Genomic DNA, 16,611 nt, shown 5'->3' with positions numbered 1-16,611 from the left:
GATTGGTTGGCCTGTTCGGCAAGGAAACAGCCGGGCCGCGGTTCCCACGGTCACGAAACCCGGTGAGGTTCGCTTTTTAAAACGCGCTCAATGCGAATACACATGCCGAGCAGTGTCCACTGGCAGCGACAGTCTGTCGTACAATCCAGTCGGCTTCAAGATGCGAAACAGGACTTTTGTGGTCTTGTGCGTGGAAGAGAGTCTAGCACAAGGTCTCAGAATATTTCCCTCTGAAAGCGATCTGTCACCAGAGCGACTGACTCTAGCGAGCGGAGCACATCGTTGAGCCTCGAAGGATGCACGAGGAGGCATCGGGGGCACACGGGGCTCAGTTTTTTTCGGGTGAGGGAGTCCAGCGCACCCGGGTATATTTTAGCGAGCGTCGCAATGAAGCGCAGACGAGCAGGATACGAAAGAAAGCTTTGGGCAAGTAACGCGGCGTGGAATAGTTGTATTTTGTCGTGAAGTGTAAAGCGCTTGTGCCTCGCCTGCAATGTACGACGAGCATGCACTTTTAAATGCGTGTGTGTTTGCTGCGCTGTCCCTGCTCACTCTCCCCTGTTATGTGACATCACTGGGCGAAGGGTGGCCTTCAAGCCGCATTGTGAAGTTCTTTTGCTCCGAGTCCCGCCTCCCTGTTTGTACTGTGGCAGCAATAAAGTTCAACGTGAACGGCAACTGCTGCGACAACCCTTTGTGTAGGCGTGGAAGGCGTCAGAATTTTATCTCCTTAATTCCTCTATTCTCAAGGTGTGAACAGTGTCAAACATTAGAAAACAATGTGTAACGCATCCTTTGCATGTCTTCGAGTTATCCATGTGCCAGTAGTATCAAAGAGAGTTGCCGTAAATGCTCGGTATGACTCTGCTCCCATCCGCTGGAGGTGTAATTGAGTTGCCTAAATATTATGTGACTTATTGGAATGGTAATAGGCTTTCGGGGCGTCAGTTTAGGAGACATACAATGACTTTTTATATTACGTTGTGTTTTATTTTATTGATTTGAAAGATGCAATTCGAAAACACAAAGAAAAAGAAGAAGATCCGCTTCAATACTGCTTGGCAGAACTTTCATCTCCAAAAGGGTGCCTAGCTGTGGTACAAAAATATTTAAAGTAACAGCCTAACAGAGAAACTTGTATAACGTGTCATTCTTTCATCATATCATTCTATCAACTAGTATACAACAGCATACAAGTTATTATAGAGTGATATCGAACTAGAAAACCTGATATCAAGACATAATCCAGCACGGAGACTTGCAAGTAATATAGCCAGAAGTCTGAAGTTTAGTTTGCCTATGTGAAAGAATGTTGAGCATAAAAGTTGACCCATTGACCCAGCGAAGAAAAAAACGTTCTGACGTTTTTAATTCCCGTAGGAAACCCTTGATCACAGTATTTTGAGCAAGGACTCCGTAGCAAACTTAAAACGTAAGGACCTTGATTATATTTTTTATTATTTCATCAGATTTTGCCCTCAGCATTCAAAGCTTTTTCTTGAGCTGTTTGATGAACATAGCATTTTACTGAACGTGTTAAATACCCCTTGTGACGAATATCTTACCGTCTGGAACGCACAATTAATCCGTATGTCTTAGGTTAAAGCATTTTCTTCAGGCTGCCGTATTAAAGGATTTGGTAAATAAAACATTTAACTGAACGTGCTAAGTAACTGTTGGGACAAATATTTTAGCGTTTGCAACACATAAATAATTTCGTGGGTCATGTTATATTAACATCCAAAAACGGTTCACTCACATCGGTGCACATGACGAGACCCGTACCGAAGCACACGACGCATATCGCAAGAACTGTGCAGCCCTTGAGGTCCTGCAGCCGGGGGTACTGCTCTTCTAGAACAGCCACCATGAGCTGAATGTTTGAAATCTGTAGAATAAAGTAGCAGAAATTTTATATGAGTTCATTGGGGAGTGAATACCTTACTAAGCACAACAGCTTTGCGTATAGCGTACTCAATTCCAACAAAACTGCTAAATGGAAACGATTATTTTCAATTTATTCCAAACGCTTCCTACAGTCGATAAGTACTACTGACGTGCAGTTACATTATAACTCATGAGGCCTTTGTATGCCTTTCTTGTTTGCTTGATTGAACGATAACGGCATGACCTTAGGAATAACACGTTTTTTTTTTTTACTTTGTCGCATGACCTTACAGTGCATGTTTTAACGCCCGAAAGCTGCTTTCAGCTCCTCGCCCGATTTCCTTGTGCAATATACACCCAAACATTACGCAAAGTAACGTTTAAAATGAGATAACATAACCCGATATATATACTGAGTCCCTTAAAGATCAATCGCCATTCATCAACAAATTTTAGCACGAATTCGCACGCATCATGGTGATAATATCAATGAGAAATCAATCAATCCATAGCACCTGTCTATTAATGAAGTCAACCGAGTGCATCAATGAGAAATCGTAATTCACACACATTTTAATAAGTAAATTATAGGTAAAGCTAGACACAAGCATTGTCGCAGCATGACATGGGTCGTCTTTTTGCTCCAGAGACGGGCGATACCATTGCCAAGTGTTTCACGTAAATAACTAAACTTTGTAAGCGTCAGAATTAAACGAAGTTCCAAGTTTCTTTCACTTACGCAGCTTCCAAGTCCGAGAAGAAACAACATGAAGAAGAATAACACCGACCACAATTGAGGCAGGAATGATATTCGGCTCAGGGCTTCCGGGTAAGTGACGAAGGCCAATCCCAAATCTGTGATGAAAAAGCCAAAATGAGCGGCGTCATAAACGCAGTTTGAAAGAACTAGCACTCAAGCGTTATTCTTTTTCACGGCACAGTAATCCCGGGCTCCAGCAAAACATGTAAATGATGAATATACAGAAATCTTGAAGTTCCTTCGTTTGCGTTGTACATCAACCTATATACCAACTGCAGCAGCAAGAATTGGGTGCAGCGGTACCACAGCACTACAAGATGCACTTATAGTTGTGTAGCCTCCGTGGCAATTAGCCGACGACATCAATGCATGGCAATGCACATCGGGGGCTGACAGCGCGTCAGCAAAGACACGAAAATAACACGTAGAAACGCTTAGTAAGGTAACTAGAGGTGCTCCCTTCATGCTATCCCGCACGGGGCAAGGAAATGACTTGACATCAAAGTAATCAGTTTGATAGATGCAGGGAGTCTGAAGAACGCGTGTACAGGAAGGCTAACGCCTGGCAAAGTCGCACGGTACATCGCTCAAGCCCAAGAACTACAACGCGAAGTGGTAGGTACGCGCTGCTGCCACGCATCTGATAATCGTCATAAGGCATTCTGCTTTGGTGATGCACGTTTTACAAACCTCTTTCTTTTTTCTTTTTTTCAATATGCATTTACTAGACTTAATCTATTTCTTACTGCGCTCTTTCAAACAACGCTGCAACGACACTCGCAATGCTATAACTTGTAGATATAATAAAGCGATTTACTGTCAAGTTGAATCTGCATATGACGCAAGAAAATTTATCTGCCATCATTCTGTATCTTGCGGATGCATGCATCCTTTGCAGATGATTGGCGATATAAATTTGACGGGTGCTGGTGGTCACCACGGCGTTTTGAGCTTGCGTTTTCCACGCTACCAGATATTGCATAATACCATCTCTTCCCTATTTGTCTCTGTACAACGTTTAGATCATTTTTATTATATCTAATGCTTTCCCATATTACTTCTATTTTATACATTGCACTTACACCTGACCTTTTCTATCTTCCACTGTGTAATGCCCTAACGGGCCCTTAGGATACTCAAATAAATAACTAAATAACTAAATAAATCTGTAGTATGATAGGTCTGTAATTGATCATATGTTTTATGTGTTATGATTATTATGAAGAGCGGCAAGTACGAGTAGCACATATCCAGTTAACCAAGTCCGCGTCAAAGGAAAACAGTTAATTACGGACGTAGATAGATATCGAAACTATGCGTAAAGTTTCCCAAGAATGCCGATTCCATTAAAAATATTATGCCCCGAACACCGATATCCAGTAATCTGATATTAACCTAAAATAGGAGCCTGTATAAAAACCTGGGTGTTTCCGTACACAATATACTACTGTTGAATATGGTAGTTTGTGAATCATACGGTTTCACTGCGATTAGCATTCTTAGAATACTTCGCGCGCTTTCCGGTATCTGTCCATCTGTGTCCGCACCAAACCGTTTTCTTTTCTCGCCAACCTGAGTCGCCGGGTACGTACGTGCCACGGGGTATGTTGCCGCTACTCATAGCAATCATCTTAGCGTAGTAAAACATATCATCGCCACTTACACACCCATCATAATATAGATTGCTAATCACGTTAGGGTCGTCAAAGAGCTCCAAAGGATGGATGCGCCACCAAATTATTCTAAAATACGGTAGTAAATAAATATGAAGTTTGAAGCGTAGCATCGTTTCTTCATTTTGTGACAGCCACTGAAGCTGCTGCACCTACCATGTATTTGCGAAGTGTGCCACACTTATTTACCCGAAGTTCCTTTCAAGGCCTGGGAGATATCTTGCACTCCGAGTTGATGCGCTAGTGAGCCAAGTGTGGAGAAAACGACCGACCCAGCTAAGAGGCTTGTAGCTGTATCCGCGATTGAAATGAAGAAGGCGTCCCTGAAATGCAGACATTCAGAGACGTCCTGCATTAAAAATGTACGTTGAGAATCTCTTAGCTCCGCAAATCATGCAGTTTAACGGGCGGTAATTTATTGCCACAAGTTCCATAACCATAAGCAATTAAGGCACGTCACTGCAGCATGAAATTATTAAAATTTAAGAAAAACATGAGGATACATACTTCACGTTAAGTTTGCACCTAAGACAAGATTACTGCTGGAAATCTCACTCACTAATAAAAACTGCTGATTGAGCAACCAGTTCAGCATTGCAAGATCAGTATATGGCTGCCGCACTATTTACATTGAACATAATTTTTAGAGAGAACAGAATAACGAAGTGAATATGTACTAGGTTGCAATTATTTATTGTGTAGGAATCAACAAGCCTTTATAAAAAACGTTCCGAAGACGTCACAAAACATACGCGCGCTCAATATGCAAGGCGCAATGAATTTGCACCAAGAAACTACCAAGAACCGCGACTCGAAAGCTAAAACAGTAGAATACGTTTGACCAGGATCTAACTCTCCCAGCTTGCGGATATATTATAATAGAGAGTACGACGTGTGTGTGTTTCTTTTTCTCTTTCTTTTTTTGTTTTTGTTTTGTTTTGTAAAGTAAACTGCCTAATTGTTCACAGGCTTCCTCTTGCTTGAGCCTTATGAGAACAAACGCTTTTTTTTTTACGCTATTCGGCCAAGATTATGGCATTCATTGGGTTTTTTTCTGCTGTCAAGGTACACTGAACTAGCCCAAAGCATTTCTACAAAAATTATTTCTTATCCTTACTGCACAAGTCAAATGTTACTCTTTAAAGAGGATCTAAATGTCACAGTACCTTGAAATGCTATGCTTGAAGTCACTGTAACTGGCGTACATCGTCAATACTCCCATGCCGATGCCAAGAGAAAAGAAGGACTGCTCGCACGCGTTGAACCATACCTGAGGAAAGGACAGCGATTATGAAGGAATGCTGCCAACTCAGCGTTTTCATTCTCACAAGTGATGGCTCCGAGCCTGTTGCGTGCAGCATTCGTCGTATAATTTGCCTCGAATCTGCATTAGAAAACTTAGCTGTTCCACTGAGATGGCGTCCGTGCAAATTGGTCCTTTCGCGTGCATGACCAAGCTCGTCTTTTCTTTTTTTTCTACTTAATTAAGAATTCACTGGTGTAAGAGCTCCGTGATGAATATGCGCGGAATCTCTAGTTAAATTTATTTCCAGAGCTCGTCTACTGCTTGGGAACCTTAGACCTTATAACGTATTTGTCATCATTATTGCTAGCCTGAGTTTCAACGAGGCATAATGTGGGAATGAAATTACATGGAGGCCCGTTTCATAGAGATACTGCAACAGCGACTTATTAGATGTGCTGTCCGCGAGCCGTCGCTCTCAGACTTCAGTTCGGTCAGTGCCTAACTCCATATACTTAAATACGTTTTCCTGGAGTGTCTTAAGCGCGTCCAAAATATACGGACATCCGCTGCAGACGCAGCAACAGATCACTTTGGATAATGGACACTGTCTCTATAAGGTTGACCCTATAGGCGCAAGTGATGGCTCGTGTATAAAGTTAAGGTTCCTGCGGTCTACGGGGCTTCACGATAGACTTTAACAAAGCCGCCCCCTACTGCTCTATAGTGTACGCGGTTTGTTCGTGCTCATCTTTCTTTTTCTCTGTCTCCCCCTTCCACTCTCTTTCTCTTTTTATCCCCCTTAACCTTTCCCCTGTGCAGGATAGCCAACCGGAACTACCTCTGGTTAACATCCCTGCCTTTCCATGCATCCTTTTCTCTCTATTTTGTATAAAGAGCTCCCCGGCCCGAAATCTCCGGAGTGAGATTCCCTCCACACTGCAAAATAATGGAACCTTTGAAAGTCAATAAGGGCGTAAATCTGTCTAACGCATAACCTTACACCCAAAAGGATGTAAGAGAGGGCTCTAATACACGCTTACACCCTTATTCACTTTTAAAGTTGCACATTATTTTACAGTGCATCCGAGAAAGAATATGGGCAAGAGAGCAGACACGCATGTCTCGCCGAAGGATAGATTTTCGGGCAATGAGAACAGGGGGGGGGGGGGGGGGCGGTAGGGAATTCGAAGGAGTTTCGGGTGGTGAGAAAGAGTGAGCGCGTTACTGTTAGCGAGGTCATTCTTGTGTTAACTTGCTTCATGTCAACGAAGCCCGCACCTATACTGACAGCCTCAACGCATTTAGGAAGCTCAAAGAACGTGACGAGAACATTGCGTATTTGTGAACAGACTGATCGACTTCCCGAGCCTTAACGTGTAAACATCTCCGCCCACTGGGCGCAGGCACGCACGTGGTCATGGCCACCGGAACAATAATGTCAATTTTCGCATCGATGCCCTTGAAGCGTTCCTTGTGGCATGTTTCTCCTACAGTGTTATTTTACCATGGCTTTGCTCACCTGCATTTCGAGTATCTTGCTCCACTGGGGCACAAAAAAGGCGGTCAGGCCCTTTCCAGCTCCTTCCTGGAGCAGCGTGACGACGAGAAGCGAGAACAGCACCACGTACGGGAACGTTGATGTCAGGTACGCCACCTGCGAGATGAGACAACGCTACTCTTTACGGTGAAGATACAGCGTGAAGTTATGCAGATAATGGAGCCGCGTTTCGTTGTATACACAGAAAACCAGACTGCGGTCCGGCTGAACGGAAGGATACAAACGTGCGCGCACGTGCACTGTCCGCGAGGAATTAAATAAAACGTGCCAATAAACTTCGAACATCTGCGAAAAGATCCTTTAACGTGCTCAAACCAAACGAAGGCCGTAGATTTACATGTGCCACTGTCCAACGCGCATGACTGGCTGCACTAGTCGCGCATTTCTCGCTTCACTTATTCGACTGCTTGACTCTTACGAATAGAACTCACTTCGTGCATGTATATGCGTGCTTTAAAATTTGCAACCGGGATTTAACAGCCATAGAGCTTCAACCACGCTTTTTATTTCAGCGACAAGTACGTAGAGCGAAATGTGGTCCAAAGTGGCACGCAGTGACACCGGATATTCTTATATAACGTACAAAACATTAAAATCAAAACAAAGAACAAGCACTGTCGCGTAAAACTACTACAACCAACGGAAATTCCGTGGTGGCGTATACGACGAAAACGAAGCATGCTATACGGCGTAGACGCAGACGCTCCGGCGAGTGATCCAACTTTACACGTCACTCAGGCTCTGGTGGCAGGGGGCCACTTTGAATTCGGTGTCGCACACCTCACTCCGTGGTCATTCGTCCACATGTTTACGCACAAGAGCACATCCATGCAGGCGTTTTTTTCTAAGACACGAAATATCGAAATGTACATGCCTATAGCTCACTAAATTCAATATTTGCAGCATAACAACCACCAGATCGTTCAATTGCGCCGCAGCGTCTATTCTATGCTACTTTCTTTTATTTTACTTTTTTTTTCAATGTCCTGCACGTGGATAATTCGATCAAAAAAAAAAAACACCAGCATATGCGCCTTGCCAGTGCAAGGCAAAACAAGCCAATGTTTCGTAGCGTTGTTCCGCGATGTGTGCACGTACCTTGCCAATTGAGTGAACACCCTTGATAGTGGACATTGCTTGAACAACCCACGAGAGCAACAGACACAGTGCCATTCTCCAGTCGAAGGCCGAGGGAAGCTTGAATTCTCCGGAGCCTTTTAACGCGTAATTCCTTTGTGAACAAGAAAGGATGGAATAAAAAATTATCAGTAAAAATGAAAATGGTATGGCTTTTTGCTTTCTCTAATTTTTTCGAAGACGATTGCTTTGACCGTACGCTGGCGCTCTCGTCTCAAAGTTCAATATTCAAGACGAAGCTTATGCTCGAGGCCAACTGCGACTTATTCTCGGCGCCCTATTCAAAGACATGCAAAACGTAGAAATGTTATTGCGAGACAACTGCTCGACGGATTTGAATAAAGTTTGCTGCATTTGAGAAAGTTATATTCCAGAAACTATATAGAAAGCATAATTTTGGTCTAAACCTCAACGCTGAAAGCGAAAAGGTGCTCAAGCTTCGGCAGCGTTGACTGCTATGTATGAAACGGAGTATGTAGGCTTTATAACGCGTTAACTTTAACACCTGAACTTCTCGCCCTCACTTCTGCAGCACATCGCGGCGTATGCACGGTTTTCGCATGCGCCGTCGATACAGAGACAGAACGGCAGCGGCGCGAATGACATAAAATCGCCTCGAGTGTCCGTACCAAATTGGGCAGACTTTGTTGCTTCATCGCGTAATTGCGCAGAGGACAGAGTTGTTAACCAGCACATTTGTAGCGGCGGCGCCATCATCATCATCAGCACAAGCAGCAGCAACAACAGTAGTATAGATGGCTATAAATATAAATATAATTCGATTCGTCTTATGTGCGCTGTCTCCAGCAACGCGAGAGCCGGCGTGGAAGGCGACAGTGGTCCTCCTCTTTCTGCAGCCGGAGCCGTCTCCCGCAGCCGCCAATGGGGAAAAGGGCGGCGGGGGAGGAGGAGGGCTGTCCTTCCCGGCTGCTCCATCACAGCAAAGCCTTCAGTCGTCCCAAAGCTTTCAAGTGACAACAAGTGGCTCTCAAAAGCTGGCATTCGGCGATGACCGCACCCGGAATTTCGTTACTTGAAATCACGTACCATTTGAATTGGCGCCTTTGTATCGGCCGGTGAAATTCCCACCACTGCCAACCACGAAAGAAAGGGAGCGACAGAGCCAAGGAAGGCTATTCGTTTTGAAACAAACGTTCTGCGTTATGGGCCCAGGCTTCGTGATCACAGTGTACGACGAGGGCCAGACAGAATCGTCTGCAATGATTTTATCTGCGTTGCGAAACTTGAATCAAGCTTGTTTTTAACATGACCAAAGAAATTTTCCTGCCTTCAGCGGTTATCGTCTACTCGCACTTAAGAAGAAGAAAAACTCATGTTTTCAATGTTTGAATTGTTATTTTATTCGTTTATCTTACCTGAAGAACTGTTCTGACGAGGAGGAAGCGTTCTCGGTGACGTCGGCAGTGGTGTTCAACTGTGTTTTTAAGACAAAGGGACACAAAAGTAAAGCACTTAAGTATGTTGCCGAGAGCAGTGGGCTGCGTCAAAATAAAACAGGAAAAAAATATATTGCTCACGAAACAGCAAAGTAGAAGACATGTCTCGTTGCTCGAAGATTCGTGCGGCTTGTCCTTTTCAGACAGCACGGCACCAAACAGTGTAAGAACCTTAAGCAAGGACACTTGACACAAGGTTGGAAAATCGGCAGGCAATGGTATTTGGCCCAACTACAAGAAACGCGTTTGAAATGGATTTTCGGCATCAGGCGGCGTCGGCCGGCGTCGTTAAGAACAACGTGACGCTGAGGGCGACGCCCACTCGACGCCGAAGTCTGCACATGCCAGACCACAGCGAAGAAGGCGGAAGTGGCTCGAAAATCACAATACCGGCAGACGTCGGCCAACGCCGCGTGACGCCGCGCCAGGCCGACGCCGAAAATTCGTCGGAAGATTGCTCGTTGTGGTTGGGCCTTAAGAAAGCCTTTTTTCTTGCCTTCGGCCATCTTTCCTATTATGAAAGAAAGCAAAAAAATATTCGAGGGCAGTTACAGACTGAAACATGTCAGCTGAGGTCACCTTGACTAACATGAAGGATACAACAATCAAGATTAAGAAAAAGCAAACGAAAAAATGGAAATTCGTTTTCTCTCAGATCGTCTGGATGTGGGCGTTAAAGTCTGACCCCAGCCTTTTAAACTTTATGGATTGCCTTGCAGCACTTAAGCACCCATTCGCACCCTTAAGAAAGCAAAACTTCGTCAATAATCGTAAAACTTCAAATCCCTGCGGCTCAGTCTGAGGGAGCAATAGCCAAATGACAAGGCACGGTGGCAGAAACTCGTAGAAAACTGAAACCTTCCTTCACAGAGACGGGGCACAGCTGATAAAAGAAGTTATCTCACCAGCTTGATTTCTGAACACTGTTTCTTTTCTTGCTTGTTCTTTTCGGAGTAAATACTTACCAAGTTGCTGTCGAAGCAGTTGCCGTCGCTCCACTGGGGGTCGCACTGGGTCCAAGGAAGAGGGCTTTGCATGGACGCGAACAGGTAGAACAGGCAGAGGGCCATGATGTAATTGTAGGCGACCAGGATATAGAAGCTGGTCACAAACTGAGCGACGCTTATGCCTGCGACAGTAGATCAGCCAACGTCCACTGAAGTTATTCTCAAATTAAATTTACACAGTGGGCTCTCCACGGAAGGAGCGATATATACGCTTTTTTCCATTTTGAAAACGAAAGTCAGGAAAACTTTGTTCACCGTGTCCAATATGCTGGAATGAATTTTATACAATATCCGGCTTCATGAAAGCGAGTACACCTCTTGTACATTATGGCGAAACAGCGCAGACGACGGGACATGTGAAAAACGGACATGACAACGCAACGCAGTAATATAATAATGCAAGGGACACAAAAGGCACAACGCTGTATGTAAGTGACTAGCCCGGCCGCAACGGAAAATCAGTAAGGAATCAACGGGCAAGTCGTACTTGATGCTACACACGACTTGAAAGGCGTAAAACTCAAAACAGCTCTAAAAGCCAACGATTAAACCAAGAAGCCCACCTAAGAACCCTCGCACAACCGTGGTTTCTCATTAACAGTGAGAAACTCTATGATGCTAGCTGGCGCGGCAAAGTAAATCTAATGCGCCACGTCTCACGGGGTAGGGCCAGCAAAAAAATGAAAAGGAAAATATATTTCCAGCTTTCGACACTGTCTCAGTATTTCCTCCCTGGAAATCTTGCGCGCCTTTCTATTCCACGACATGCACCAATCGCGAAACGCACGTAAATTAAGGGCGCACAAACAAAGTGTTAAGGCATATAACGACGCATCGCTAAAAAGGCGTCCCAGCTCGAAGAATACGCTAGCGCCCGCGGCTCTGTTCTAAAGTAAATGAACACGAGTTGAAAATTCCTTAATACTGCAAGGATAGGAGAAAGTGGCCGACGTTTTGGCGCTGTAAAGAAATACATAGCATGACAAGAAAAAGTGAATCCCTCGATGGGTTCTTTCTATGACGGAATTTCCGGAGTGGCGAAGTGCGTACCTTTAAAACCTGGCACGCACTCCCACGTTTGGACCCCGCCTCTTCCGCAAAACTGACCAATGGCGAGCTCAAGAAAGTACACCGGCTTGCCAACAATGAACAGAAGAATGAAGTACGGTATGAGAAACGCCCCTGGAATGAAAGAAAAAATGTCTAGAGATAAAAAAATACATGGGGAAAGGTACATTCCCAATAACAACGAGCATTATTTATTTATTTATTTATTTATTTATTTATTTATTTATTTATTTATTTGCAAGGCCGAAGCATTAAAAAGAGGGGTAGGCAGATTATGCTAGTCAACAATAGTAAAAAAAAAAATGTTACAATGGAACAAATACATAAAAGTTAAATACTGAGGAGAGGGTCCCTTATTTATGTTCTGACGATATAGGCGAAAATACGCTGGCTAATCACAGATCCCTTTCAATACAGAACTTTCTCTAACTCTCTCTAAACGTTCTATACTAAATGTAGAAGGAACGGGCCAAGTTACGACCAATTACAAGCTCTGTTTCGAAGAAAAACAACAGGACAGTAGACGTTTGGGGCCGTTCGTACATCGTTAAAAAGTCACAATGAAGCGAATCACACAGGTCTCAAAGAATACAACAGTACGCCATCATCATAATCATCATCGTCTGCCGATTTTATGTCCACTGCAGGACGAAGATCTCTCCCTGCGATCTCCAATTACCCCCGTACAACAGTAATCACGACAGCAAACTTACGACTGACCATTGCCGTGTGGTATTTTATCATTATGGACCTTGACAGCGTTGGGAAGGATTTTGGCGAGCTTTGCGCATGCGCCACAGTCCACCGGGGTTGAAGCTTCTGTTGTTGGTTGGCTCTTTCGTATTTCGTTCTATTATTTCAGTCCTGCGTGTTTCGCGCGACTCTCGCTTTTTAACCGAACAACCAATTTTAGCCGCTTAAACTCGCCTCGCATACGTACCTCCTCCATTCTGGTAGGCTAGCGTGGGGAATCGCCACACATTTCCTAGTCCGATGGAGATGGACAGGCAGGATAGGAGGAACTGGAACCCCTTGTTCCACTGGGGCCGATCTCGAGGTTTTTGGTCGTTGGGCGCAGCATCCTGCCAATGTAATGTGCGTGGTACCTTTTTCAGCTTGGTTCACTAGGGAGCAAAAAACACTCTGCATTCGGCTGCGAATTTGATGCTGTGAGACACCTTGATTCCCCGTAACGCCTTATACCAACACCTCGAACATAAGCCGAGCCTCGTCATGACGACGCCACAAAACTCAAGAATACCTTCGGTATATCCAATATGTTCCATAGGCGTAATCGTTACGTACAGGTGTCGGCCAGAAAAATTTCATGTTACTTCGTTACATACGCTATTTTGCTCGTTTTATCTGTGTTCGTTGTATCGAGGTTCATCGTCTATCATAGTAAACATGTGCGCGTTGAGCTAAGATTTCACGCCGTGGACCAGCACTTCATAACTTTTCCACGGAGGACGGTGACACCGCTGAGCACGACGATGCTTTTTTTAATATATTGTCACGCGCTAACACAAGAGTAAGTGACAGTACGATCAGCCAGAGACGAAAAATGCCAAGCACTGAGCGACGGTTCTCCAGCTGGCGCGGGATCTTCGACTTCGTCTTCTTCGCCGTTTTGCTGGGCACGCAATGCTGAATGTTCGCTGGCTCAAAACACCAGGTGGCATTATTCCCCCTCCCTATGAAGCATCGACTCGATGCTCAAACACAAGACGTACACGGAAGACACATTAGGTAAGGCATAAAAAAAGGGGGGAAACGCGATAGCACACATACGGGCATGCACACGAGGCAGAAAAATGGGTTCTGTCGTCGGAAACAAAAAAAGAAAAAAAAAACACTTCGCAGTTCTTTGGAGGACGACGCGACGACAGCAAAAAACAAAAGTTTGTTTCACCAGTAGACTTAACATCACCGTGCAAAATACGGCTTGAGGCGGACGACATGTACAGTCTCTGCGCGTGGTAAACGGCGCTTGGGCGATGGTAGGTCTCCGTCTGGAACCACTTCATAGTTCACGTCGCTTACACGCCTTAGTACTGTGTATTTTCCGAAGTACTTGCTCAGGAGTTTCTCGCTGAGGCCTCGCCGTCTAATGGGGGTCCAAACCCAAACTTGGTCTCCAGGCTCATAGGTAACTTGTCGATGGTGAAGATTGTACCTTATGGCATCTGTGCACTGCTGCTGTCTTATGTGGACACGGGCCAGTTGACGTGCTTCCTCGGCACGCTGAATGTACTCTTCGACGTCAGGAGCTAACTGGTCGAGCTGATCGATGTCTTTATATGGAATCATGGCGTCTAGCATAGTTTGAACATCTCGACCATAAACGAGGTGAAACGGCGTAAATCGTGTAGTTTCCTGTGTGGCAGTGTTGTACGCAAACGTTATGTACGGCAGGATTTCGTCCCACTTTTTGTGCTGCACATCGACGTACATAGAGAGCATGTCTGCCAGTGTTTTGTTTAGTCTTTCTGTCAAGCCGTTAGTCTGAGGGTGGTATGCAGTGGTCTTTCGATGACTCGTGTAACTCAACTTCAAGATGTCGTCCAGAAGCTTCGCCGTAAACGCCGTTCCTCGGTCAGTGATGAAGAATGATGGTGCGCCGTGCCGAAGCACAATGTGATGCATAAAAAACTGGGCAACTTCAGATGCTGTCCCGCGTGGTAGTGCCTTCGTCTCAGCGTAACGCGTCAAGTAATCAGTTGCGACAATGATCCACTTATTGCCGGAGGAAGACAAGGGGAAATGGTCCAAGAAGGTCCATTCCAACTTGATCAAACGGCGTACGCGGAGAGTCGATGGGTCGTAGAAGGCCTGCAGGCTTGAAGGGTGGTGACTTTCGGCGCTGGCATTCACGGCATCCTTTCACGTAGGGTTTGACACAAGCAGTCAGTCTAGGCCAGTAGTACAGTTGCCGTGCCCTGTCCAGAGTCCTTGAGTAACCCAAGTGACCAGATGTCGGCTCGTCGTGGCAGGCTAATAGGATGTCGTCGCGAAGGGCTTGAGGCACTACTAGAAGATGTGGTTTGTCGCCGGCACCTGTGTTTCTTTTGTATAAGATGCCCTCTCGAAGGCAAAATGACGACAACCATTGCGAAAGTGGGCGAGGAATGGGCGCGATGCCGCTTTCTAAGTGATCAATGATGGGCCTTAACTCAGCGTCCGATACTAGTTTAGCGAGCAGGTCCGGTCTGCTGAGGGCTCCTAGGAAGGCGCTGTCGTCTTCCTCGTCAGGATTCTGAGATTCAACAGGTGCTCTTGATAGCGTGTCAGCATCTTCATGTTTCCTACCGGACTTGTATACGATGGTGATGTCAAATTCCTGGAGTCGCAGGCTCCAACGTGCCAATCGTCCAGAAGGGTCTCGGAGGTTGGTCAACCAGCACAAAGCGTGATGATCGGTCACAACTTTAAATGGCCGCCCGTAGAGATACGGCCTAAACTTTGTAGTAGCCCAAATAATCGCGAGGCACTCCTTCTCTGTGGTGGAATAATTGAACTCTGCCCGTGACAGAGTGCGGCGCGCGTAGGCGATAACTCGTTCAGTTCCGTCTTGCCGTTGCACCAGGATAGCTCAGAGACCGATATTGCTGGCGTCAGTGCGTACTTCTGTGTCAGCATCCTCATCAAAATGACCGAGCACGGGAGGGGAAGAAATCGACGTTGTAGCTCCGCAAAGGCAGTCTGTTGTTCATCAGTCCAGAAGAATGGCACGTCGTCACGTGTAAGGCGAAATAGCGGCTCTGCAATCTTCGAAAATTTTCAATGAAGCGTCGATAATAGGCACACAAGCCCAAAAACCGTCGGACACTTTTCTTGTCGGTTGGAGTGGGAAAAGCAGCTACGGCATCAGTCTTCTCGAGATCGGACGGAACACCTGCCGCGCTCACGACGTGACCAAGGAACTTCAGTTCCTCGTAACCGAAATGGCATTTCTCTGGCTTGAGTGTAAGGTCAGCTGATCGAATGACTTCGAGCACATTCCGAAGGCGTCGAAGGTGCTCGTCAAAAGTCTCCGAAAAGATAACGACATCATCGAGATAGACGAGGCAGCTTTTCCATTTGAGGTCAGCGAGAACTGTATCCATCATTCGCTGGAATGTGGCTGGCGCGGAACAGAGGTCGAAAGGGAGTACGCTAAATTCGTAAAGGCCGTCCGGAGTCACAAACGCAGTTTTCTCGCGGTCCCGCTCATCTACTTCAATCTGCCAGTAGCCACTTTTCAGATCGATAGAGGAGAAATACTTCGCGCGCCTAAGTCTATCCAGAGAATCGTCGACACGAGGCAACGGGTACACGTCTTTCTTTGTGACGTTGTTTTGCTTCCGGTAGTCAACACAAAACCGAAGCGTGCCATCTTTCTTTTTAGCGAGAACGACTGGCGATGACCAGGGACTGCATGAAGGCTGTATTACGCCGTCTTGAAGCATTTCCTTCACCTGCGTTTGAATCGCATGTCGTTCGGTCGGGGAAACACGATAAGGCTGTTGCCGTATGGGGGACACGTCGTCATAGGTGATGATACGGTGTTTCGTAATTGACGTTTGACGTATCTTCGACGCCCGCGCAAAGCAAGAGTGGAACTCGAGCAACAGCTCTCGTAGGTGTTGTTTGTTCACATCAGGAAGCGTTGGACTAATGTTGACGTTGCGTATAAATGGTTCAGCATTGTCGATTGCCTCGGAAACAAAACACTCAGTGACATCGGCGATCGGGTCGGCGTAGGCGATGACAGTACCGGGGAAAGGTGCCGGTGTTCGTAGCTGAAGTTCGTGACAAGAACCTCACAGTGGCCATCAT

The 16,611-nt window shown here is 45.7% G+C and overlaps 1 protein-coding gene across 2 annotated transcripts in view; it reads right to left on the bottom strand.

The window, feature by feature from the left end:
* The window catches only part of LOC142585768 (uncharacterized), an 89,438-nt gene that overhangs the window by 55,827 nt on the left and 17,000 nt on the right, over window positions 1–16,611 (bottom strand). Inside the window, exons 2-12 of one of the 2 annotated variants that reach the window (XM_075696759.1) lie at window positions 12,734–12,875; window positions 11,776–11,907; window positions 10,684–10,847; window positions 9,800–9,853; window positions 9,638–9,696; window positions 8,223–8,355; window positions 7,086–7,220; window positions 5,487–5,590; window positions 4,510–4,643; window positions 2,627–2,742; window positions 1,760–1,888 (exon numbers count right to left, since the gene is read on the bottom strand). In XM_075696759.1, the coding sequence (XP_075552874.1) occupies window positions 1,760–1,888; window positions 2,627–2,742; window positions 4,510–4,643; window positions 5,487–5,590; window positions 7,086–7,220; window positions 8,223–8,355; window positions 9,638–9,696; window positions 9,800–9,853; window positions 10,684–10,847; window positions 11,776–11,907; window positions 12,734–12,875 (1,302 nt within the window). The remainder of the gene's footprint in view (window positions 1–1,759; window positions 1,889–2,626; window positions 2,743–4,509; window positions 4,644–5,486; window positions 5,591–7,085; window positions 7,221–8,222; window positions 8,356–9,637; window positions 9,697–9,799; window positions 9,854–10,683; window positions 10,848–11,775; window positions 11,908–12,733; window positions 12,876–16,611) is intronic. The other variant, XM_075696760.1, reaches the window with a different exon arrangement.

This window comes from Dermacentor variabilis, chromosome 6 (genome assembly GCF_050947875.1).
Source record: "Dermacentor variabilis isolate Ectoservices chromosome 6, ASM5094787v1, whole genome shotgun sequence".
NCBI classification, from domain to species: domain Eukaryota; kingdom Metazoa; phylum Arthropoda; class Arachnida; order Ixodida; family Ixodidae; genus Dermacentor; species Dermacentor variabilis.
Note: the sequence above shows the minus strand (reverse complement) of the source record. Positions and strands in the feature narration are given on the sequence as shown.